The following is a 25,358-nucleotide window of genomic DNA, read 5'->3' on the forward strand; positions in this document are numbered from 1 at the left end:
GGTCAAACAGGCCTGGAAGCCAGTGCCCTCCCAGGCCACTTGTGCAAGATCCTTCTCCTACTTTGACCCACGCTTCTTCCGGTGGCTCTCACCCTGTCTCTCTGAGTTCCCAGTCCCAAATGAAGGCTTCTCTCAGGTGGCAAGAAAACCCAACCTGATAGGTGCAAAATGGTATCTCCTAGTTTTAATTTACCTTTCTTATGTTACCAATGAGGCTGAGCATCAAAGACAGAAACCCAGAGGACAGCACCTTAGCCTCTGTTAGGCTTGCCAGAGACATTTCCATTTCAGGTCATGAATAATTTTTTTAGTATAAGTATATCCCAAGAATTGCATGGGACTTACATACTTAAAAAAAGAGTAGTTGCATATCTGAAATTCAAATTTAACAGCGTATCCTTATTTTAATCTCCCACCCCCACCCCCACCTCACCCCCACCCCCTGCCTGACCACTCACAGGCCCCGATCTTTTATTTTACTTATTTATTATTTACAATTGATTTGAGAGAGAGAGGAAGGGAGAGGAAGAGAGAGAAACATCAATGAGATCTAGCAGCCTCCTGCATGCCCCTCACATGGGATGGAGCCCCAGTGGCCTGACCAGAGCCGAACCAACGACCTTTCGACCTTTCGGCGCATGGGACGATGCTCAACCAACTGAGACACACCGGCCAGGGGTAGGCCCTGGTCTCTTAGAGCGCAGGCACAATTGCCATTCTTAAGGGAGCTCCACAGGCTTTATCTCCATTTTCTGGGCATGACAACACTCTGAGGAGTGTCTTCAGTCCCCTTTTACGGGTGAGAAAACCGAGGCTCAATTAGTGATTTGCCTAACTAAGGTAAAACTCGAGGGCCGAGGAAGAACTCCAGACATTGCCCGTCGGGCTCCAAAGTTCAAGCTCCTTGCACGTCGCACGCAGCTTGCAAATCACCCACTCTCGGAGCCGGAAAGCCTCTGCGTGGGTTTCCAACCTGCCATTCACACAGGAGGAAACGGGCAACGCGGCAGCGGGGGGTGGGGGTGTCGGGGGCGGGGGCGGGAGGAGGGACAGGGGGCACCCAGGGTGGGACGGAGGGGAGTTGAACCCCAGTTCCTGTGAGTAATAACAATACCAACCCGGTCATTTGCATAGCTCTCTACAGTTGACAAAGAGTGTCCTTAGCAGTCAATTAGAATAACTAAGAAAGAGAGAGACGGCCTATAGGACTTCTCCCCATAAAAGATGGTGGCCGCGGGAGCGGGGAGGGGAGGGAGGGAGTAGTGGTGGGGAGGGGATGGAGGAGGGAAGGATGGGGTGGACCCTCTGGGCCGACTTCCGGGAGTTCCTAGGTTAGGGACCTGGACCCCCAGATTGGGACCGCGGACCTGGGCGGCGGGCCCAGAGCTCGGGTCTGTGTTGCGGGTTCCAGCCCCGCTGGTAACAGACCAGCGGGCGTGGACGCGTGAGCGGGGTACAGCTCCGGACACTCCCTGCTGGGTCCTGTTCCAGACGGTGTGACTCATCTGTGCTCTCGGCGAGTGTCTGAGAGGTGACAGGTCGGACTTGGTCGGGAGGGAACTGGGAGCCGGCCCGAAGGTGAGTTGAGGACGGGGGCGGGGTGGGGCTTGGGACGGGAAAGGGGCTGGGGGTGCTGGGGTGGGAAAACGTTGGGGAAAACCTGGCCAAAACGAGACTTATGTAAATCAAACGTGATTTTCCTCTTGACTCACAGGAATCCTTTCGGATCCTTTACCTCGAGTTCTCACCTGCAGCTGGCAGAGGCTGCTAAATGCTAGTTTTTCTTCCCCTTTTACGTGCCCTGTGCGGCGCGGCGCGGGGCGGAGGTGGGGGTGCGCTTTCAGCCATCAAGGGTTTAAGGAGGCTGTTCAGGGAAGGTTAGGGAATCTTTCTGAAAAGTTAAAGTGATGTGAAAACAGATAGTCTCCCCGCACAATTTCTGTTTCGATAACTGTAGTTGCTTTTTTCTTAGTTTCATTTTCGAAAAGCGTGGTGGTGTTAAAGCCGATGAGAAGAGAGCGCATGAGAGGACGTGCCGAGTTCAAATTTTATTTCAAATCTGTTGCAAAGGGAGTTACTTTAGAAAGGTCCGACTGAAAGATCCCCTCTGGGTAGAAACATCGACTATGAAAAAAAAAAAAAAAAAGAAGAAGATAATCATTCACAAATTGGATTCTAAAAATCCGGGTAAGTATCCTTAGCTTGTTTGCCAGATGGAAGGCTGGTTGTGTGCATAGATCTGACTTCCAGAGGTCTTCATCTCAGTAAAATTTACTTAAAACTACTCAAGGGTGTTTTTGTAAAAAAAAAAAAAAATCAGAAATGTTAATCACTGAAGGGTCAGGCAAAAAAGTTCTGCCCCAGATGAGGCGTGGGGCAAGTAGCACAGTGAGGTCCCAGTCCAGGCAGGTCCCAGCCCTCTGGGTCTCCTCTGTGAAAGGCACCTGGGGGATGTGGACGACTGGACCACCAGAGCAGTGCAGTGTGGAGTGGACACTGGGAAAGCTACCTTGGGAAGCACTTGGGCAGTTTCTACAAAGCTGTAGATGGTGCACTCTGTCACCCCGCAACTGTCTTTCCTGGAGTGTATGGGTCCATGAAGAGACATGGGCAGCACCATCACCAGCACTCCTGAGCACCCTCACCTCACCTTCGCCCTCACCAGCCACGCTACACAGCACACCAGCTGCTACAGGCCCCGCCGGTCCCCACACACACACTGGCCCTCCTGGAGGAGCAGTAGACTGGAAGGGCCAGAGAGGGTGCGGTCCTTTCGGTATCTGGACATCTGTATGCAGAAGCCTCAGGCCTGGAGCTACCACCTGGTCGTGCTCAGCATTCCACTTTGTTTCTGCAGCTTTCTTGCTGGTCAGAAGGGCTTCTTCTCTTCCGGGGTGAGCCCCACCAGCCCACCAGACACCCTGCACCTGTTTATGAGGCCCACCACAACGCAGTTCCTGCCTCAGGCCTGGTTTCCTAGGAGCATTGAGAGGCCCAGGCAGAGGGGTGGGACTTGGGTGGCTTGGAGGGAAGAACTGGGGCTAGTGAGGTGGAGCTTTTGCTCAGATGGCCCTGCCTGTGGATGGGCAAGTGGCTGCAGGAGGTGGAGAGCAAACAGTCCCTGGGAGTTGAAGTCCTTTCCAGAGATTCTGTGGAGAAAATCAAGCCACTGACAGCACCTATAGTATTCACAGCTGGGACTACTGTCCGTCACACCTCCATGAGAGGTTGCAAACTTGTGAGGGCATTTCTGGTTATCACAATGACATGGGGTGCTACTAATGTTTTGTGTCCACTAGAATTTGGGGACCAGGGACATAAACTTATACAGTGTATTGGGAGTAGGTCCCATCAAGGAAGAATTAATCCTGCCCCAATGCCAATAGGGACCCACTGAGAAGCACTGGGAAGGTTGAACTGGATGACTTCTTCTTTTTAAAAATCCTCACCCGAGGATATTTTTCCATTGATTTTTTTTAAACTTATAAAAATTATATTTATAAATACAGCCTAATTTTATTTACAGATAAATAGACAACCCGAACATTATCATTTTTTCTGCATTGGTATACATTTTTGTAGTCCTATGTAAAAAAGAATCACTCTGTTTTACTTCAGAACTATTTCATTTCTAATAACAATATGAGACCGTAGGTCTCCCAAATATTCTTACTCCATCTGGCTATTATAGGGATTTTTTCAGGTTCCCCTTGGATTTTCAAATCATCATGTACCCAAGTATCACCTAAAGGAAACTCCTCCCCACCCCCTTGCCTAATTTCTGATTTTGCTTTTATTTTTTTTAATTATTTTTTTTAATAAATCTTTATTCAGATTATTACAATTGTTTCTCCTTTTTCCCCCCATAGCTCCCCTCCACCCGGTTCCCACCCCACCTTCTGCCCTTACCTCCCCCCACTGTCCTTATCCATGGGTGTATGATTTTTGTCCAGTCTCTTCCTGAACACCCCCATACCCCTTTCCCCCTGAGAATTATCAGTCCACTCCCTTTCTATGCCCCTGATTCTATTATATTCACCAGATTATTCTGTTCCTCAGGTTTTTAATTCACTTGATTTTTAGGTTCACTTGTTGATAGATATGTATTTGTTGTTCATAATTTTTATCTTTACTTTTTTCTTCTTCCTCTTCTTTAAGAATACCTTTCAGCATTTCATATAATACTGGTTTGGTGGTGATGAACTCCTTTATCTTTTTCTTATCTGTGAAGCTCTTTATCTGCCCTTCAATTCTGAATGATAGCTTTGCTGGGTAGAGTAATCTTGGTTGTAAGTTCTTACTATACATCACTTTGAATATTTCTTGCCACTCCCGTCTGGCCTGTATAGTTTCTGTTGAGAAATCAGGTGACATTCGTATGGGTGCTCCCTTGTAGGTAATTAACTGTTTTTCTCTTGCTGCTTTTAATATTCTCTCTTTGTCTTTTGCTCTTGGCATTTTAATGATGATGTGTCTTGGTGTGGTCCTCTTTGGATTCCTTTTGTTTGGGGCTCTGTGTGCTTCCTGGACTTGTAAGTCTATTTCTTTCACCAGGTGGGGGAAGTTTTCGGTCATTATTTCTTCAAATAGGTTTTCAGTATCTTGCTCTCTCTTCTTCTGGCACCCCCATAATTCTGATGTTGGTACGCTTGAAGTTGTCCCAGAGTCTTCTTACACTATCTTCAACTTTTTGGATTTTTTTTTCTTTTTGCTTTTTCGGTTGAGTGTTTTTTGCTTCTTTGTATTTCAATTCTTTGATTTGATTCTTGTGTTCCTCTAGTCTGTTGTTGGGTCTCTGTATAATATTTTTTATTTCAGTCAGTGTATGTTTAATTTCTAGTTGGTCCTTTTTCATACCTTCGAGGGTCTCGTTATATTTATAGGCCTTTTCTAGGATATTCTTGAAAAGCCTTATAACCGTGGTTTTGAATTCTATATCCAGTCGTTTGTTTTCCTCCATTTCTTTCATTTGTGATCTGTTTCTTTGACACCACATTTTCACTGCTTCCCTGAGTTGGTAAGGTAGATTTGTGTGCTAGGTTTCCTATATGGCCCAGTGGGTCGGCCTCCCCAGTTAACCTGAGGTGGACACTCTTGGTGCACCCCTTTGTGGACTGTGTGTACAGCCTTGTTGTAGTTAAGTCTTGATTGTTGTTGGTATCACTGGGAGGAATTGACCTCCAGGCCAGTTGGCTGTAAGGATCAGCTGTGTCTATGCTGGGAGAAGTTCGGTGCTGGAGACAGCCTTATAGGATTAGACTTGCCAAATTGCAATAGCCTCTGTGCTCAGCTTGGATGGGGTGGAGTCTCAGGGCGGAGCAGACAGTCTTGGCTTCCAGTCAGCCTTGCCCTTGCACGCGTGCGCGCCTGCAGACCTCTGCCTTCCCCGGCTCCCGAGTCTCCACCCGAGAGTCCAGATTCCCTTCACAAGAGCGTGGGTCTCCAGGGGCTTGCCTGGAACTGGGGTTCAGTGCAGTCAGAACTGGGGGTCAGTGCAGTCAGGAGCTTCTGACTCCCTTCCACTAGGGAAAGCCTGTGGCAACCTCCGCAGCCTTTGTGCACACAGGCATGCGCGCGCCTGCAGACCTCTGCCTTCCCCGGCTCCCGAGTCTCTGCCCGAGAATCCAGATTCCCCCCCATAAGTGCGCGGGTCCCCAGGGGCTCGCCTGGAACTGGGGTTCAGTGCAGTCAGAATTGGGGTTCAGTGCAGTCAGGAGCTTCAGACTCCCTTCTGCTAGGGAAAGCCTGTGGCAACCTCCGCAGCCTTTGTGCACACTGGTGCGCGTGCCTCCAGAACCCTGCCTGCTGGGGCTCCCCCGGGTCCCCCCCGGGTCTCCGAGTGAGTCTCCGGGTGCCTTTCTCTCTACCTGACAGTCCAGACTCCCCCTGTATGAGCCTGGGTCCACGGGGTTTCACCTGGGACTGGGGTTCAGTGAAGTCAGAACTGGGGTTCAGTGCAGTCGGGGGCTTCCTTCCCCCTTCCGCCACAGAAAGTCAGCCAGGCTCTCAGCCACCCTTCCTCTCTGCGCGCACAAAGACCCTTTGCCGTACCTCCAATTCTCTGTGAGCTTTTCTCTTTCCTTCTAGTTGTAGAATTTTCACTCAGCCAGCTTTCCTGTGGTTCTGGATGGTGTCCGTTCTGTCCTTTAGTTGAAGTTTTGAAATTGTTGGGCGAGGCAGCAGTTTAGGTGCTTACCTATGCCGCCATCTTGGTTTCTCCCTCTCCATTGATTTTTAGAGAGAGTGGAAGAGATAGGGAAAGACAGAGAGAAGCATCGATGTGAGAGAGACACATCAATTGGTTGCCTCCAGCACATGCCCTGACCAGGGCCCGGGCTAGGGAGAATCCTGCAACTGAAGTAAGTACATGCCCTTGACCGGAATTGAACCTAAGATCCTGCTGTCCGCAGGCCGACGCTCTATCCACTGAATCAAACTGGTCAGTGGGGCTTCTTCTTTTTTTTTTTTAATTGATTTTAGAGAGAGAGGAAGGGAGAGGGAGAGAGAGAGAGAGAGAGAGAGAGAGCCCACAACCAGGGCATGTGCCCTGACCAGGAATCGAACAGGCAATCTTTTGGTGCATGGGATGACACTCAAACAACTGAGCCACACCGGCCAGAGCTGAGCTGGATGACTTCTAAGGGACTTTTCAGTTGTACATGATTGTCATTTCAACATTCATTGTAGGTGATATATGGACTACTGCAAAGTAACCCCCCAAAAGGAGGATTCAAGGTCTAGGCACATATGGTCTAGGCACACATGATATGTATGTATCTGCCTGTCTAGGTACCATGGGTGTGTTCATACACATACAGGCACACATATATACCTAGTTGCAAACAATCCTCTGGGAGAACTTTGACCAGCCCAGAGATGGGTGTAGTTAGCTGGGCAGGAAGATGGGGGGTGAGAGAAATAGGGAAGGGAGGAGTGGGAAGGAAGTCTTGGGGACAGGTGAGTGGAGAGGTTGGGCTGCCTTTGGGACCCAGAGGGTACAGTGGCCCCAGTTCCTGGGAACTCGGTCTCTCCTAGCCAGCTGGAATCAAGCCTCTCCCTGGGGCTCTGCCCACCAACCAGCAAACGTATTTGGAGCCAAGAAAATGCCATTTGATTTGAGTGATGGAGTCAGCTGGTAGCTGGTGGGCATTGTTCCCTGTGTTGATTTAGACACGTGTCCATCCACTGCCTCCTACAGGCCCTTGTGCACTGGGGCCAAGGGCACATGCAGGCTGGGAGGTGAAGGGCCCTTCCATCGGTTTTGAGCAGCCCCTTCCATAACCCCTGGCTCTGACACTTATGCTCCTCCCCCACTTTGCCTGCCTCCTGCTGACAGGCTGCCCCCAGCCCCCTGGCTTCCTCCCACCCAACCGAGGTTTTGGCTTCACCTGGCCCAGTCCAGCCCCCAGTAGCTGGTTTCTAGCTTTGTTTGGGCCATGTGTGGACCTAGACTGGATGAAATTCCCATGCCTGTGAGGACAGGGGCAGGAAAGGGGTTTGGAAGAGCTGAGGTAGAGAGAAACTGTAATGAATAGCTTGTCACAAATGTGGGCATATTGGCACATGGGTACTTTTTTAAAGCATCATATTTAAATTTTATTATTTTTTATTGATTAATTGATTTTAGAGAGAGAGAGGAAGGGGGAGAGAGAAACATCGATTTGTTGTTCCACTTTTTCATGCATTCATTGGTTTATTCTTGTACTATGTGCCATGACCGGGGATTGAACTCACAACCCTGGCAGGACGACGCTGTAACCAACAGAGCTACCAGGCCAGGGCCATAAGGATCACATTTTAAAAAATATCACCACTTAGAGGTCCATGTTATGGTGCAAGCTCAAGAACAGCCTCAAAACACACAGGTGTGTTCATGCACATACAGGCACAAATAGGTGTGCACAGGCACGGACAGGAACACGGAGCTGTGCATGCACTATAGGTGTACACAGAGACTTACAGGTGCGCCAGTTGTCTCCAGCAATTCACTGGGCAAGCACTCTCTTTTGGCCTGTTTTTCCAACTCTGACAGGCTGTATCTCCGGACCCCTACTGAAGGGTAGAGACTGTCAAACCTTATTGGTAGAGGTGGAGCAGGAGAGGCACAAAGTATCTGTACCCCATGGGGAAGGCATGGCCCCCCTTGTAGCCGTTCCCACCTCCATTCAGCAGACTTCTCCAGGAGGGAGTAGGCAGGCGCCTCTGATTAGCTGAGCCATGGTAATTGCAAATGCACCAACTTGGCCAGATTGGCTGTCAGATTGAATTTGAAAAGGAGTCCAGATTCTTGCTGTTTACCAAAGAAACACCTAAAACAAGGATATGGAAGTTTGAAAGTAAATGGATAGAAAACATTAACCCAATGAAAGCTGGTGTATCTATACAGATAGCAAACAAAATATTATTTAAGGCCAAAAATATTTATGAGGGAAAACAAGAGTGTCTACATCATGATTATAGGAACAACGTGCTAAGATAAAACAATTCTCAGGGCCCGGTCAGTGGTTCAGTGGTTGAGCGTCAACTTATGAACTAGGAGGTCACGGTTAGATTCCCTGATGGGGCACATGTCTGGGTTGCAGGCTTGATCCCCAGTGTGGGGCATGCATGAGGCAGCCAATTAATTATTCTCTCATCATTGATGTTTCTATCGCTCTCTCCCTCTCCCTTCCTCTCTGAAATCAAACAGGAGCGCTCATTAATTGTATTAAAAAAAAAACAATTCTCAGAACTCTAATCATATTCTTAAAACATATAAAGCAAATATCAAGAAAGTGAAAAGACAACCCATGGGAGAAAATGTTTGCAAATCATATAGCTGATAAGGAATTTGTATTTAGAATATATAAAGAACTCTTACAATATATAAAGAACACTAAAAAGGCAAATGACCCAATTCCAAAATAGGCCAGAGATTTGAATAGGCAGTTCTTTGAAGAAGATATACAAATGGCCAATTACCACATGAAAAGATGTTCAACATCATCGGTCATGAAGAAAATGCCAATCAAGCCACAACGGGATACCACTTCACACCCACTAGGATGGATAGAATCAAAGACACAGCAAATGTTTGCAGAGGATGTGGAGACACGGAAGCCTTCACACGTTGCTGGTGGGGAAACAAAATGGTGCAGCCGCTTTGGAAAAACAGTCTGGCAGTTCCTCAAGTGGTTAAACATGGAGTTACCATTTGACCCAGCAATTCTACTTCTAGGAATATACCCAATATGTTGAGAATATAGGTTCACACAAAAACTCATACATGAATGTTCATAGCAGTGTTACTCTTGATAGCCAAAGGTGAAAACAACTCAAATGTCTATCAACAGATGAATGGATAAACAAAGTGTAGTGTATTCATGCAATGAAATATCATTCAGCCAGAGAAAGGAATGAAGTACTGACATATTCCACACATGGCTGACCCTTGAAAGCATGCTAAGTGAAAAAAGCCAGGCACAACAGGCCACATATTGTGTGCTTCCATTTATATGAAGTGTCCAGGACAGGCAAATCCATAGAAAGAAAGTAGACTGGTGGTAGCCAGAACTGGGGTGGGGTGGGGTGGGAGTCGGGGGAAGAAGGGAGAAGTTGGGGGAAAATAGGGAGCGACTGCTGATGGGTATAGGAATTCCATTTGTGGTGATAAAATGTTTTAAAGTTGATTGTGGTAATAGTTGCGCAACTCTGAATATACAAAAAACCATTGACATACAATTTCAATGAATGAATTGTATGGCATGTAAATTATCTCAATAAAAGCAATATATATGCATATATATATATATATATCTGCATGTTTGTAAATTCATCTTTATTTTATTCTGCCTTTTGATTTGGGGTCTACTCCCCAAAAGAGGCCTGCCAGCCTGGGCTGGGGCTCTTACGTGGGAAGGGAACTCCACCCCTGGTTGCCCTTGAGTATTTGACAAGGACCTGAGGCTCTGCTCCCAAGTCTTTCATTAGCCCTGGGCCTGAATATACCCCCAGAAAGGTGCCCCCTTTCTCTTTTGGGGCTGGGTGGAATCGGGACAAGGATGAGGGTTCTAGCAAGAGGTATAACCTGCTCACTTTTTGCAACTTGACCACTTTGAGGTGTGCAGTAAAATTCATTCTTACTGAAGATTTGAATTCACGTGGAGCAGTTTTTTGAGCATATTTTGCATGCAAGTTTGATCTGAGGGAAGACACTGGACAGATCTGTGCTTCTCCCTGTTGCTTGTCAGGATTTCTTCTGCACTGGGGTCTGTGAACTCTGGCTGGCTGGCAAACCTAGCTGGTGGTCCATTTTTTTTTTTTTTTTTGTTATTGTTGTTAAATGCTCACCTAAGGATATTTTTTCCACTGATTTTTATTATTATTATTAATCCTCACCGAAGGATATTTTTCCATTGATTTTTAGGAAGAGTAGAAGAGAAAGGGAAAGAGAGAGAGAAACATTGATGTGAGAGAAACACATCGATTGGTTGCCTCCTGCATGAGCCCCGACCAGGGCCTGGGCCAGGGAGGAGCCTGCAACCAAGGTACGTGACCTTGATCAGAATCGAACCCGGGACCCTTCAGTTTGTGGGCTGATGCTCTGTTCACTGAGCCAAACCAGCTAGGGCCTCCATTGGTTTTTAGAGAGAGTAGAAGGGAGGAGGAGAGGCAGAGAGAGAGAAACATGGATGTGGGAGACATTGAATGGTTGCCTTCTACATACACCCGGACCAGGGCCAGGGATCGAGTCTGCAGCCGATGTTGTACCCTTGACTGGAATAGAACTTCAGTCTCAGGGCTGATGCTCTATCCATTGAGCCAAACCGACTAGGGCTGGTGTCTATTTTCATTGAATCCTTAGCTAACAACAGTTTTAACATTCGTTGTTTAGAAAAATACATCTTCCCTCCTCCTCCAGGACCTCACCTCCTCAACCCTCATAAGACGAATTCTGTGAAATGAATGTTTCGACCTCATCACAGGCATAATCATAATGCTACTCCCTCTCAGAGGCGACTTCTCGTTGAATGCTTGGACACCGGGGGCACACCCAGTCCTCGCCCCAAAGGAAGGGTCCCTGAAAATACAAGAGAAAAGAAAAGGGGACGCTTTTTAAAAAAATACATATTTTTATTGATTTTAGAGAGGAAGGGAGAGGGAGAGAGAGATAGAAACTTCAATGATGAGTAAGAATCATTGATCAGCTGCCTGCACGCCCCCTACTGGGGATTGAGCCCACAACCCAGGCATGTGCCCCTGACTGGAATTGAACCTGGGACCTTTCAGTCCGCAGACTGATGCTCTATCCATTGAGTCAAACCAGCTAGGGCCGTGGTCGGCAAACTGTGGCTCGCGAGCCACATGCGGCTCTTTGGCCCCTTGAGTGTGGCTCTTCCACAAAATACCACGGCCTGGGTGAGTCTATTTTGAAGAAGTGGTGTTAGAAGAAGTTTAAGTTTAAAAAATTTGGCTCGCAAAAGAAATTACAATCATTGTACTGTTGATATTTGGCTCTGTTGACTAATGAGTTTGCCGACCACTGGGCTAGGGCAAAAGGGGACCCTTTTATCTCACCTTCCTCCCACCGCGATTCTGCCAAAGGAAGGGTCTGAACCAGAAGAACCTGGACAATAAGTCTATCTATACCCAACAGACAGATGGGAAGGCTGAAGCCTAGCCCCAGAGACAACCCAGGCCTAGCCCCAGGTCCTCTGCCCAGCTGATTGAGTCACTGGAGACACCCTATTTCAGGGTCCCCCTTAGGCATGTGCTGACTCCAAGTGTTCTCAGTGGTGAGCTGACCATTGGTCAGTTGGGCCCTGCCATAGAACTGCAGCTTAGCGAATAAGGCTCTCATCTTAGTCTTTAGCGACACCTGGTGGTCACTGGTCATTATAACTGACTCACCTTAAAGGCTGGTTGGTTCTCAGAATCAAAGTGCTTATCCTCACATAACTTCATTTCCTAAAGTAGGTCACACAGGCATTCATTCCTTTCTTTATTAAAATGTAAATGAAGACGGCCTGAGTGCCAGGGACCATGGCACAGTGATACAGCAGCTATTGAGATAGTCAGTAGGGGAGAAGAAAAAGAAAAACAAACAAGAAAACTATCAGACAGTTGATAAGAGCTATGCAGAACATTAAAGTATGGAGCTGGGACATTCAGGTCACAGATGCTGGAAGGCAAACTGAAAGGTCATGGAGGGCTTCTTGGAGGAGGTGACATTTAAGCTGTTACCTGAATAAGAGGAAGCCCCTTGTGCAAAAATCTCAAGGAGCAGCGTTGCAGGCAGAGGACTGTTTGTGTCCCTGAAATGGGGATGAGCGCTCCTGTTTGAGAAACAGAGAAAGCAGTGTGACTGTAATGGAGTGAGCAAGAGGGAGGGTGACAAGAGATGGGAGGCCAAGGCAGCAGGGTAAGATCTGGCCTGAAGGGCTTTGGTTTTACTCGATGTGTGGTGCAAAGCCTGTGGAGAGTCTGACCCCACTCCCCGCTCCCCCCAGCCCTGGAGTGCTTTAATAGGGGAGTGACTTTATTTGATGTACATTTTACAAAGATCACTTGGCTGCTCTGTGGCTTATGGGCTGATGGGGAAGCCGAGGGGCCGGTCAGCACCCCACTGCAGTGGTCCAGGCCGAGGGATGGTGGTGGCTTGGACTAGGCCGGTGGTGATGGAGATGGGGGAGAAAAGAATGGATGCAAAATGTGTCACAGAGGCAGAGTTGGCAGGATTTACTGAAGGACTGGGTGGGGGTGGTGAGCATCTGGGTGGATGACTGTGTCTGAATAGGTCTGAGAAGACTGAGGGAGGAGGAATTTGGGAGGAGGAACCAAGAATTGTTTTGGACATGGTGAGTTTGCAATGCCTGTTGGACATGCAGGTGGGGATGTCAAAGAGATAGCTGCAAATGTACACCTGAGGCTCAAGGGAGAGGTCAAGGCTGAGGTTGCAGATATATTCAGATATTCAGATTTGGGAGTCATAGAGATGACCTTTAGCCCCATGGTGCTGGCTGAGAGAGAGGGGTGGGGGAGAGGGAATGGCTGAGGGGTGAGCTCTGGTGTCTGCCTACAAAGTAGGCTGCGGAGTATGAAAATCCAGCCATAGAAGCTGAGGGGAGCCGGTGAGGCAGGAAAACCAGAGGAGCATGCAAGTCACAGAGGCAGGAGGGAAACTTTAAAAGCGTGTGGGGTGCTCTAGCTGGTTTGGCTCAGTGGATAGAGCATTGGCCTGTGGACTGAAGGGTCCCATGTTCGATTCCAGTCAAGAGCATGTACCTTGGTTGCGGGTACATCCCCAGTAGGAGGTGTGCAGGAGGCAGCTGATCGACGTTTCTCTCTATCCCTCTTCCTTCCTCTTTGTGAAAAATCAATAAAATATATTTAAAAAAATAAAATAAAAGCGTGTGCAGTGAGCTGGGAGTCCTACTGCTGACAAGCCAGGAGCAGAGACAGAAGCGACCACTTGTCATGGCTCTAAGGAGGCTGTTTGGTGACTTCCATTGGCTGAGACCCTGAGCGGTCTCAGCTAAGAAGCCAGGACACCCCCAAGGGACCATGGGGCCAGAATTCAAGGAGAGGAAAGGAGACAGTGGGACAGTGACTTTGAGGTAACTCTGTGAAGGGGATAAATCAAGAGCTGAGCCAGGCCCGGGAGGCATTCTAGAGAATCAGGCAACAATATATTATTTACTTTTAAGGCATAACCACTGTTATGAGGAATTTAAAGGAATGTGCTGTTTTAATCCTTCTGACAATTCTCAATTGATAGAAAAACAACACTTAACAAATTAGGGAAACCATCTCCAAGGTAAAACAACGAGAAGGGTTTTTTGGATTTGACTTATCCAACCTGTCTGGGTTGCAGGAATTATTTTTCATTTTTCTCCTGTTTATTTGTTTATTTTTTAAAAAATATTTTTATTTTCAGAGAGGAAGGGAGAGGGAGAGAGAAATAGAAACATCAATGATGAGAGAGAATCATTGATCGGCTGCTTCCTGCACATCCCACACTGGGGATCCAGCCTGCAACCCAGGCATTTGCCCTGACTGGGAAACGAACCATGACCTCCTGGTTCATAGGTCGATGCTCAACCACTGGCCCACGCTGGCCAGGGGTCATTATTCCATGCAGCTGGTCCTGATGTCAGCAGTAGCTGGTTTTGTTGCTTATCTGAGCCTGGAGCTGAAGTATAGGTGTTATCTCTATATAACTGCAGCATAGGTGTTATCTCTAGGGAGGAAAGGTCAGAGGGTGCTAGGGGATATGCGTGACCAGTGATATGCTAGGGGAGGAAAAGTCACCCTGGGGGTGAGGCCCCACCCTATAATTGATGACCTTCTGTACCTGGCCCATTGTCCTTGTTCTGGTCATATTTGTCTAACTGCCTACATTATAAATAACTAGAAGCAATTCAGTCATGCCATAGCCGGTTTGGCTCAGTGGATAGAGTGTCAGCCTGCAGACTGAAGGGTCCCGGATTTGATTCCAGTCAAGGGCACATGCCTGGGTTGTGGGCTCAGTCCCCAGTAGGGGGTGTGCAGGAGGCAGCCAATCAGTGATTCTCTCTCATCATTGATGTTTCTATCTCTCTCTTCATCTCCCTTCCCCTCTGAAATCAATAAAAATGTATTAAAAAATAAAAAGAAGGAAATTCAGTCCCTGTTAGACATCCCACTCCAGCCTGGTCGGTGTGGCTCAGTGGTTGAGCATAGACCTATGAACCAGGAGGTCACAGTTCGATTCCCGGTCAGGGCACATGCCCGGGTTGCAGGCTCATCCCCAGTGTGGGGTGTGCAGGAGGCAGCCGGTCAATGTTTCTCTATCATCATTGATGTTTCTATCTCTCCCTTCCTCTCTCTGAAATCAATAAAAAAATATTTTTTAAAAAAGGGAATCTCACTCCAAAAATTTTTCAATTCTCATTCAAAGTGACAACCAACCCTCTGAGACTACACAAACAAATTAAAAAAATTCTGTAGGCCGAAACCGGTTTGGCTCAGTGGATAGAGCGTCGGCCTGCGGACTGAAAGGTCCCAGGTTCGATTCCGGTCAAGGGCCTGTACCTTGGTTGCAGACACATCCCCAGTAGGGGGTGTGCAGGAGGCAGCTGATCGATGTTTCTCTCTCATCGATGTTTCTAACTCTCTATCCCTCTTCCTTCCTCTCTGTAAAAAAGCAATAAAATATATTTAAAAAAAAAATTCTGTAGTGCCTTTCTGTAGCGTATCCTCACTGAGGAAATAGCACCTACTTTATGTGATCACTATCAATAAACTCTAGTTGTAAAAAAAGAGAGAGAGAGAGAGAGAGAAAGAAAGAAAGAAAGAAAGAAAGAAAGAAAGAAAGAAAAAGAAAGAAAGGAAGGCCCAGGTTGTGGGGAACTGGGGCCTCCCACCAGCAGCCAGCACCATTTTGCCAACAGTGAGAGACATTTTGTAAGTAGACCCTCCACTACGCTTATTTTAAGAATTTTATATTTTTAGCTCTTAAATTTAAATCTTTGATCCATTTTGAGTTAATTTAAAAATTATATTTTTATTGATTTCAGAGAGGAAGGGAGAGGGATAGATAGAAACATCAATGATGAGAGAAAATCATTGATCAGCTGCCTCCTGCACGCCCCACACTGGGGATCCAGCCCTCACGTGCCCTGACCAGGAATCGAACCGTAACTTCCTGGTTCATAGATTGACGCTCAACCACTGAGCCATGGTGGTGGCTGGGCTTGAGTTAATTTTTGTATGTGCTGTGAGGTAAGGGTCCCACCTCATTACTGTGCATGTGGTTATCCAGCTACCCCAGCCTTATTTGTTGGAAAGACTATTCTTTCCCCTTCGCCACAGTCTGCTCTCTTGGGCAGCTGTGAGGGCCTCGTCTCTCCAGGGGCTTGATGGTGGGGTAGCCCCACATGGAGCCGGGAACCAGGGACTCCCTCTTCTCTCTGGTGACATGAGGTTACAGCTAGAGCTTGGGACACCTGGAGATGGAGCTGGGACTAGAGCCTGAGCCTTGTGTCCCCTGGGTTTCCAAATGTTTTCATTGGGAGAGAAGACTCAAGCTTGAGTTTCAGCTCGGTCCGCCTGTGGCTTCCAGTTATGCTTAGATACGTGATAAAGACAGCTGCTGTCTATTTGCCTAAGGGTCAGCTTGTTCCCTGGAAAATAATTTGCCCGAAATAGTGAGAGAGAGAGCCAGGGCCCCCAGCGTGGCTGGAGCAGCTAGCTCCCCAGGCTGGAGGGCAGATCGATGCCCTGAAAGACTCCACTCACCCCCAGGCCCTGCTCTGCTCCTCAGACTCCAGTCCAGGCCAGAGCGGAGGGAGCTGTGCACACACCTCTAGGAATGGCTTCCCGAGGTCCCTGACATGCTGCAGCCCACGGAGACACGCCCTCTATGCAGAGAGCACCTGCGTGCTGTATAGTTGGGAGAGCATTCCGTGTACACGCAAGTCTCTGCACGGTCCCAAAAGCAGTGTGTGGGCTCATGTCTCCCAAAAGGGGTAGAATTCTCACTATTCTGCTGGTAATGGCTAGCGTGTCAGAAATATCTTTGCTGAAATCCAGAATCTACTATCTTATCACTCCCAGGCTGGTGCAGCTGGTGGCCTAAGAAGCAAGGTTCATTCACTCCTTCAGAACATCCATTGTGTCTTCCTGTTTGGGTCAAGGCGGGAGCCAGACTCCGGGGGAGGCAGAAAGGGCACACAAGCTGCCTTTCCCTTAAGGAGCTCGCTGACCCGTGAGAAGACAGAAGATTCCAATTGCGAGCAGTCAGTATCATGATAAAGACAAACACTCGGCCGGGCATAGGGCATACGGGCTTCCTGGAGGGGTGAATTCTGAGTGGAGTTGGGAAACACCAGTAGGAGGTGGTTTCCTGAAGCTGATGGGTGGGGTTTTGAAAGCTTGGAGCTGTGAGAGCCAGGGGTGAGGGGAGTTTAGAACATTCTCTTCCTCCTTCTCTTCTATCTCTGCCCACTTCCTCTTTCTTCCTCCCTTTCTTCCTTTGCTTCTCTTTTCCCATCATTTCTTCAGTTTGCCAGCCTCCCTCATCCATACCCCTTTCCTAGTCCAGGCCCAAAGATCACCTGGGCTAGGTTCCTGTTAACTGCTAGTCCCTGTATTTATCGATGCCAAGGGAAGGAGAGCTTTTCAAAATTGCTACCCACTCAGGAGAGCCCAGATGAAGAGGGCAAGGGGGCCTCTGTAGGCACGCAGTCCTGACCTTTCTTTTTCTTTTAAAAAAAACAAACATATATAGCCCTGACCGGTTTGGCTCAGTGAATAGAGCGTCAGCCCGTGGACTGAAGGGTCCCAGGTTCGATTCTGGTCAAGGGCATATACCTTGATTGCGGCCACATCCCCAGTAGGGAGTGTGCAGGAGGCAGCTGATCGATGTTTCTAACTCTTTATCCCTCTCCCTTTCTCTCTGTAAAAAATCAATAAAATACATTTAAAAAAATAAATAACATATATATATATATATATGTATATGTATATATATATTAATGATTTCAGAGAGGAAGGGAGAGGGAAAGAGAGATAGAAACATCAATGATGAGAGAGAATCATTTATCAGCTGCCTCCTGCACACCCCCCACTGGGGATTGGGCCCACAACCCAAGCATGTGTCCTTGATCAGAATTGAACCCGAGACCCTTCAGTCCGAGGGCTGATGCTCTATCCACTGAGCCAAACCAGCCAGGGCAGTCCTGACCACGGGCCACTGGCGGCCCTGACCCCTGCAGCCACAGGTGAGACACACAGTCCTACTTCTTTTGTTTGGTCTGGTAGCATCATTATTTTGTGTGATGATAAAAACTACACATGCCACTGCTTTTTCTTCATTTATATTATTGCATAAGCAATGCACTGTGGAGAAATTAGTACACACAAATAGGACAGGAAGGTCCTGTTGGAAAGAGGGTAGGAGCACAGTGTTCAGAGCCAGAGGGAGCAGTTATTGAGCCTCTCTGTGCCTCAGTTTCCTCAGCACATGGGAAGTGCTATGTTGGTATTTGCTATTATTATTACTGGCAATTAAAGAAAAAAGAAAAGAAATGCAAGGAATTACCTATAATTCTGTGATCCTGAGATAAGCACTACTGTAAACCCTTTGGGATATACCCTCCCACACTTTTGCCTTGTGCAGAAGCTCTATAAATACAGGGTGGGGCAGAAGTAGGTTTACAGTTGTGAGTATGTGGAACACAGAGTTTATTCTTGTATTATTATTTATTAACTAGTGGCCTGGTGCACAAAATTCATGCACATTAAAAGAGAATTAATTAGCCCTAACCGGTTTGGCTCAGTGGATAGAGCGTCGGCCTGCGGACTCAAGGGTCCCAGGTTCAATTCCGGTCAAGGGCATGTACCTTGGTTGTGGGCAGATACCCAGTGGGGAGTGTGCATGAGGCAGCTGATCGATGTTTCTCTCTCATCGATGTTTCTAACTCTCTATCCCTCTCCCTTCCTCTCTGTAAAAAAATCAATAAAATATATTAAAAAAAAAGAAAAGAAAAGAAAACCCACAACTGCCCTGGCTGATTGGCTCAGTGGATAGAGCATCGGCCTGCAGACTGAAGGGTCCCGGGTTCCATTCCTGGTCCAGGGCACATGCCCGGGTTGTGGGCTCGATCCCCAGTAGGGGGCATGCAGGAGGCAGCCAATCCATGATTCTCTCTCATCATGGATGTTTCTCTCTCTCTCTCCCTTCCTCTCTGAAATCAATAAAAATATTTTTAAAAAAAGGGAATTAATTAGAGGAAATATTTTAATATTGCTCTTTGCCCTTTCTCTATAATAGAAGTGTCAGAGATGAAAGAAAATTAGTAAAATGTATATTAAAATCTCCCTCCTGTCAGAGTCTGGAGTGCATTTTGGGACCCAGAGTCAAGTCCCGACCCACCCACGCGCACCTTGAAATCATGAGAGACCCAGACAGTGCCAGCCCCACCCCCGTCAAGACCCGCAGGGTGGGGGGCACTGGGGTTGGGGGTGTGGCCTCAGGTCCCCTGGCCCCGGCGCGAGGGGGTGAGGGCGCAAGCAAGGGTTCGAGGGTGTGACGACCATTTGCATATTAGCTCTTTATTATATGGGATTATTGTATTATTTTCCATATGAACAACTGTAAGCCTACTTTTGCCCCACCCTGTATGGTCATATGGTCGTTTCCACAACATGGTATACAATATGGTCACAACTCTTATTTTCCCAATTAATCGCTCATGCCTGCACGTGTCTTATTAGCCAGGAATCCAGGATCTTGAGACCACCCTGAATTATCCAGGAACTTGGAGGGCTTACACCACGTCTGGAATGGTTCATAACGGCTGTTACTTCTTATGACCACATGGTGTCGCTATTGAAGCCTAGTCCCTAGGACTTGCTGGTTAAGGATGTGTCTTTTTTGAAAACGTGCTATAAACTCTGCGACCCAGTCCCTCTTCCCTTGAGATCCCACGCTTGCAGCTCTCCGTGTTCAGCAGTGCTCCTTCCTGTACACTTTCCACAAGCTAGGGTGCCTCCTAGCTTCAGGGGCCCTGGGTTAGGACAGTTTCTGGCATCTGAGGCCTCCTAGATGCATCCAGAACCTCAATTTTTCCTTTCCTCCTCAGTAACCCACACCAGGAGCTTGTAAAAACCTTCCAAACAGAAAGGCTCGAATTACACCCCGTTTCCTGGGAATGTGGTAGCTCGGTCACTCTTGCAGGGCAGGCGACCCTCTCAGGCACTGAGGTGGGTAGCAATCTCTGGAAGACGTGTTCACCCAGCTGCGCTTCCCTTCACTGACACAGGCAGCCTCCTGCGGGGCCCACCTCCCGGGCTTCTCTCGCAGCTGCGGCGCGGACACGTGACTCAGACCTGGTCAGTGAGTGCTGAGGGGGATTTCTAGGAAAGATCTTCCTCCCTGATCAGTACACATGGACACACTTCAGGAGAAATCTCCCTCCTTCTCACCTGTGCGATGACAAGCCTCAGGAGGAAAGCTGCTAGCCAGCCTGCAAGCCGATCTCCAGTGAGCCGCCCCTCCGGTGTTCATGCCTGGGGTAGTCCCTCCCACCGTGAATCAGGGCTGACCAAGAGACTGCAGCGGAATCCAGACCGGGGAGGCTAGGTCATGACAGGGGGTGATGTTTCTGCCTTGGTCCCTGCTGGATTGCTTCCTTGGGAGGAAGCCAGCCACCATACTGTAGGAACATTCAAGGACGCATCCCATACTGTGAGGACACTCAAGCAGTCCTGTGGAGAGGAACCGACAGCCAGCACCCACCTGCCAGCCATTTGAGCGAGCCACTTTGGGAATGGACCTGCAGCCCCATTCAGGCCTAGAGATGAGTGCAGCCCCAGCTGACCTCTTTCGGCAGCCTCATGAGATCCTCTGAGGCAGCACCTCCAATAAGCTGTTCACAAATTCCTGACCCACGGAAACCACAAGAGGTAATAAGTGACTGTTGTTGTTCAAAGTTATAAGTTTGGGGGGGGGGGGCATTTGTTATGCCATAAAAGATAAGTGGTCAAAGGCCAGCACTAAAGAGTTCAGAAAGGAAAGGTGGAAAATGCTGGAGTCTTCGATGATGTCACAGTGCCTCCGCATTAACCAATCCTGAAGACTCCTGCTTCCCGACTTCTCCTGCGAGATGATTAATGTCCTTGCTCAGCTGCTGTTGGGTCTGCTGCTGTAGCTTGCAGCCAAAAGAAGACTTCTGCGAATTTCTGACGACTGATTCCTGGGTGGTGTCCTCTCACCTCTTATTTGGCAAGGCCGAACATTTCTCTTGTTAAAAACAACACAACAAAAACAAAAACACATGTTTAAATTAGATTGGGATCCCCTCTGGAAGGGCCTCCATGAAAAATAATCTCAAATGAACTTTTGTATTAGTCAGTTTATAGAGGCAAGTAGCCAAGTGAATTATGATGGGCCAACTCATAAGTTTTTCTTGTATTTGTTTTGTTTTAAAATATATTTTTATTGATTTCAAAGAGGAAAGGAGAGGGAGAGAGAGACAGAAACATCAATGATGAGAGAGAATTATGGATTGGCTGCCTCCTGCACACCCCCCCTACTGGGGATCAAGCCCACAACCCGGGCATGTGCCCTTGACAGGAATCAAACCCAGGACCCTTCAGTCCGCAGGCCAACACTCTATCCGCTGAGCCAAACCGGCAAGGGCCCAGGCATTTCTCTTAAAGGGCCCATGCACAGACTCGCTCTGAACTGTAGCACTGGCACAGCAGCTCGAAAGGTGCCAGGAACTTATGGGGAGGAACTGAATTGTCTGGCTTTGGAGCAAGGGCTAGAGGGGCAGCTTTCTCTCAGACAGAGATGCTGGCAGAAGCCATTGTCCCTTTGCTGAGCCCTTGCCTCACAGAGCTGGCAGGTGGGTGCCATATCTGAGTCTCCATCAACCTGGCTAACACTATTTGCCCAGCCCTGGTGATTCCATGAGAACCTGCCCACCCAACTTGTGGCCCACCTAAGCTTTCCAGTGGCTTTTCCATACTAACAGTCTGTCTTGACACATGCTTTGGACTTTCCTAAAATCTCACAAAGGTTTACCCCAGACCAGTAGCATCTGGCCTTCGTGTGCCCCGTATTCTTGCTAAGCAACCCTAAGCCAGCATTAGTGGTAGCTGGCCTCAGCTCACAGCTTGGCCTTGCCCAGAAAAAGTGGCAACCACCTGCAAATCCCTTTGTAACTCATACCAGGTGGCCCTATGCATGGTACAAGCAGCAGCTGACCTTGGCTTGCAACCCCCAAGAGGCCCCAGTACACCTGGTGGCCAGCTTTAGACCACATGAGAGCATCACCCAACCACCTCCAAATGACACATCCAAAGGCAGGCTCAGCAGGCACCAGAATTCTGCTAAGGCAAATCCTCCTCCGTGGGGTCAGCCCCTGCACAACAGTTCCTCCACTATAGTCGTGGCCAGGCCTCACAAACAATCAGCCTGAGGGTCAGTCCCTCTCAGTGACATGCCAAGAGCAAGCCAAGAGTTGCTACAACATCATCATGGTTTTCAGCCATGCTCAGATGGTGGTTCTTTATGAGGTTGTTCAACAGTGTTATGTCAGCCGCCAGGAAGAAAGGCTAGACTAGACTCACGGAAGGTTGTTCATTGAAGAAGCCTACACTAATGATCCACACAGAGTCCTGAATTGCTGTTCTATCACTGAAAGCCTTATCAGTTCAGTAATTCTAGCTACTCTACCAAGATAATGTAATCTCATTTAATTTTCTAAGTACTATACAACAGTGATGTCCTATTTTGGTGTTAGTTTTTCAATAAAGTTTTGATTATGGGCAAAAAAACAAGGACTTACAACCAAGATGACTTTACCCATGAAGGCTATCATTTAGAATCAAAGGACAGATAAAAAGCTTCCCAGAGAAGAAAAAGCTAAAAGTTTTTCACCACCAAACCAGTATTACAAAAAAAAAAAAAAAAAAAAAAAAAAAAAAGTTACATACTTCTTTAGGATAGAGAAGAAAAAAAGATAAAAATATGAATAATAAATTGGCAATAACTATATATCTATCAACAATTACTTCTTTTAAAAATATATTTTATTGATTTTTTACAGAGAGAAAGGGAGAGGGATAAAGAGTTAGAAACATCGATGAGAGAGAAACATCGATCAGCTGCCTCCTGCACACTCCCTACTGGGTATGTGCCTGCAACCAAGGTACATGCCCTTGACCAGAATCGAACCTGGGACCCTTCAGTCCACAGGCCGATGCTCTATCCACTGAGCCAAACTGGTTAGGGCAAGGTACATGCCCTTGACCGGAATCGAACCTGGGACTCTTGAGTCTGCAGGCTGATGCTCTATCCATAGAGCCAAACTGGCTAGGGCAATAATTACTTTAAATACAAATGGATTAAAAGCTTCAATCAAAAGACATAGGGTGGCTGAATGGATAAATAAAACAAGACTATTATATATGTTGTCGATAAGAGACTTCAGATCGAAAGACACACACAGACTAAAAGTAAAGGGATGGAAAAAGGTATTTCATGAAAAAGGGCACAAACAAATAAACAAAGCCAGGGGAATACTTATACCTGACAAACTAGATTTTAACACAAAGGCTATAACAAGAGATAAAGAAGGACCCTGCAAAAGAAGTGGTGCAGATATACGATGGAATATGGCTCAGCCATAAAAAAGAACAAAATCTTACCATCTGCAAGATGAACCTTGAGGGTAGTGTGCTGAGTGAAATAAGTCAGACAGAGAAAGACAAATGTCATGTAATTTCACTTATATGTGGAATCTAAGAAACAAAATAAATGAACACACAAAACAGAAACAAACTCATTGGTTGCCAGATGGGAGGGGTGGTGGGAGGATAGATGAAAGAAGGGGAGGGATTAAGAAGTACAAATTAGCCCTAACCGGTTTGGCTCAGTGGATAGAGCGTCGGCCTGCGGACTCAAGGGTCCCAGGTTCGATTCCGGTCAAGGGCATGTACTGTGGTTGTGGGCACATCCCCGGTGGGGAGTGTGCAGGAGGCAGCTGATCGATGTTTCTAACTCTCTATCCCTCTCCCTTCCTCTCTGTAAAAAATCAATAAAGTATATTTAAAAAAAAAAAAGAAGTACAAATTAGTATTTACAAAATAGTCATGGGGATGGAAAGTTCAGTATAGGGAAAATAGTCAATAATCCTATGTAATAAAGGCCCAATATGCAAATTGTCCCCTCTACCGGGAGTTCAGCCAAAAGTTGGACCAGGGGGCTGGCCTGGCTGGCCAACCTCGGGAAGGGAGGCCCCAGCCTGCAGCCAGCAGCCGCTAGGGACCCTACCCGTGAAAAAATTTCATACACTGGGCCTCTAGTATTGTAATAAGTATGTATGGTGTCAGATGGGTACTAGATTTATTGGGGTGATCATTTTGTAAGTTATATAAATGTCTAATCACTGGGTTGTACACCTGAAACAAATATTGAATATTAAGTGTAAATGAAAAATAAAAATAATTGTTTAAAAATATTTCCCCCTAGATTTTTTATCCATTGATGAGTTTTGCCCACAGGCTGTCTTCCTGTAGGCAGCCCGTCTGCCATCCTTGTTTCTCCAGGTGGGCATCACTCAGGAGTAGGTGCTGCTTTCACTTAAGTCCAGTCCAATGCTGCTCTCCTGGCCAACACCACTCTTCCTGATTTGACCCGGATGCAAGTCCCTGGTTCACATCTCTTGTGTGGGCAGCCAGATCCTCCCACATCTAGGAGTCTCATCTTATTTCCTGTCCTGTGAAGCTTCTCTTCCTCACTGCAGTCACTGCAGCCACCACAGCCGCAGACTAGATCAACGCCCGTGGACTAGTTCAACGGGGCCATGGCATTCAGTTGCCCAGGGTGGGGGATGGGGACAGGAGCCCTCTTCCCCTCTAGCAGCCTCTGGGGCAGGGGATGGTGAAATCTCACCATCGAGGCTGTGGTGGGCTCAGCAGGAACCTGTGATAAGATGCTCAAGCAGTTAGGGCAGCTGCTTTGAGGTTGGGCGGCTGGAACCCACAGGAAGTGACTCGGTGCAGAGCTGTATGCCTCCTGGGACAGGAGCTGCAGGCCAGCAAGGTGCGGGGCATGTCTGCGGAGCTCCAGGAGCCGGGGCCAGAGGGGCCTCAGAGGTCCCCAGGGTCAGGCGGGCAATCAGGGGCCTCTGGCTCAGGTCAGTGTCCTCCTCCCCGCACGCCTGCCCCCTGGAGCCTGCCCCGCTGGAGAGCGTATGTGGCTGCGGCGGTGCTCTGCTACATCAACCTCCTCAACTACATGAACTGGTTCATCATCGCAGGTGAGGAAGGACAGGCTTCCCGGGCAGCCCTGCCCATCTACCCACTGGCTGTCCTGCAAGCTTTCTTCCTGTGAAGCGTTATATCCCTGCTGTCTTCATCCCTGGCCATGCCAACCTCGTTTCCCAGTCCAGCCCCAAATTAAGAGTGTGCGCATAGGTGGGTGGGTGGGTGGGTGGGTGGGTGAGGACAGCAGGCCTGGGCCTTCAGGCAAAGGCCTGGAGGTTCTGGGTGGAATGGCGGGGTGAGGTTGTGGAGGACGGGGCAGCCTGGCCTGGTCCCTAAGCTTGCTGGGACAGCAGGCTCCGCGCAAACCTTGCACATCTGCGTTCCTTCCTGTAGGCCCCAGGGGTCAACCTCCTCTGTCACTCATTTACTCATTCATTAATTAATTCATTCAAAATTCAACCTTCTTTTCTGAGGTTCATCTTGCAGATGGTAAGATTTTGTTCTTTATATGGCTGAGTCATATTCCATCGTATATCTGCACCACTTCTTTTGCAAGGTCCTTCTTATCTCTTGTTATAGCCTTTGTTTTAAAATCTAGTTTGTCTGGTATAAGTATTCCC

The 25,358-nt window shown here is 47.9% G+C and overlaps 1 protein-coding gene across 6 annotated transcripts in view; it reads left to right on the plus strand.

The window, feature by feature from the left end:
• Positions 1-24,528: 24,528 nt before the first annotated feature.
• The window catches only part of SPNS3 (SPNS lysolipid transporter 3, sphingosine-1-phosphate (putative)), a gene marked incomplete at its 3' end in the record, with an annotated part of 42,153 nt that continues 41,323 nt past the window's right edge, over positions 24,529-25,358 (plus strand). For 3 of the 6 annotated variants that reach the window (XM_080679866.1, XM_080679868.1, XM_080679864.1), the window contains exon 1: positions 24,556-24,791. In XM_080679866.1, the coding sequence (XP_080535992.1) occupies positions 24,584-24,791 (208 nt within the window). In that variant the 5' untranslated portion in view covers positions 24,556-24,583. Of the gene's footprint in view, positions 24,792-25,358 lie in introns of all 6 variants that reach the window. The other 3 variants (XM_080679867.1, XM_080679869.1, XM_080679865.1) reach the window with 3 other exon arrangements.

Source organism: Plecotus auritus (assembly GCF_963455305.1).
Source record: "Plecotus auritus genome assembly, chromosome: 7".
Taxonomy (NCBI): Eukaryota; Metazoa; Chordata; class Mammalia; order Chiroptera; family Vespertilionidae; genus Plecotus; species Plecotus auritus.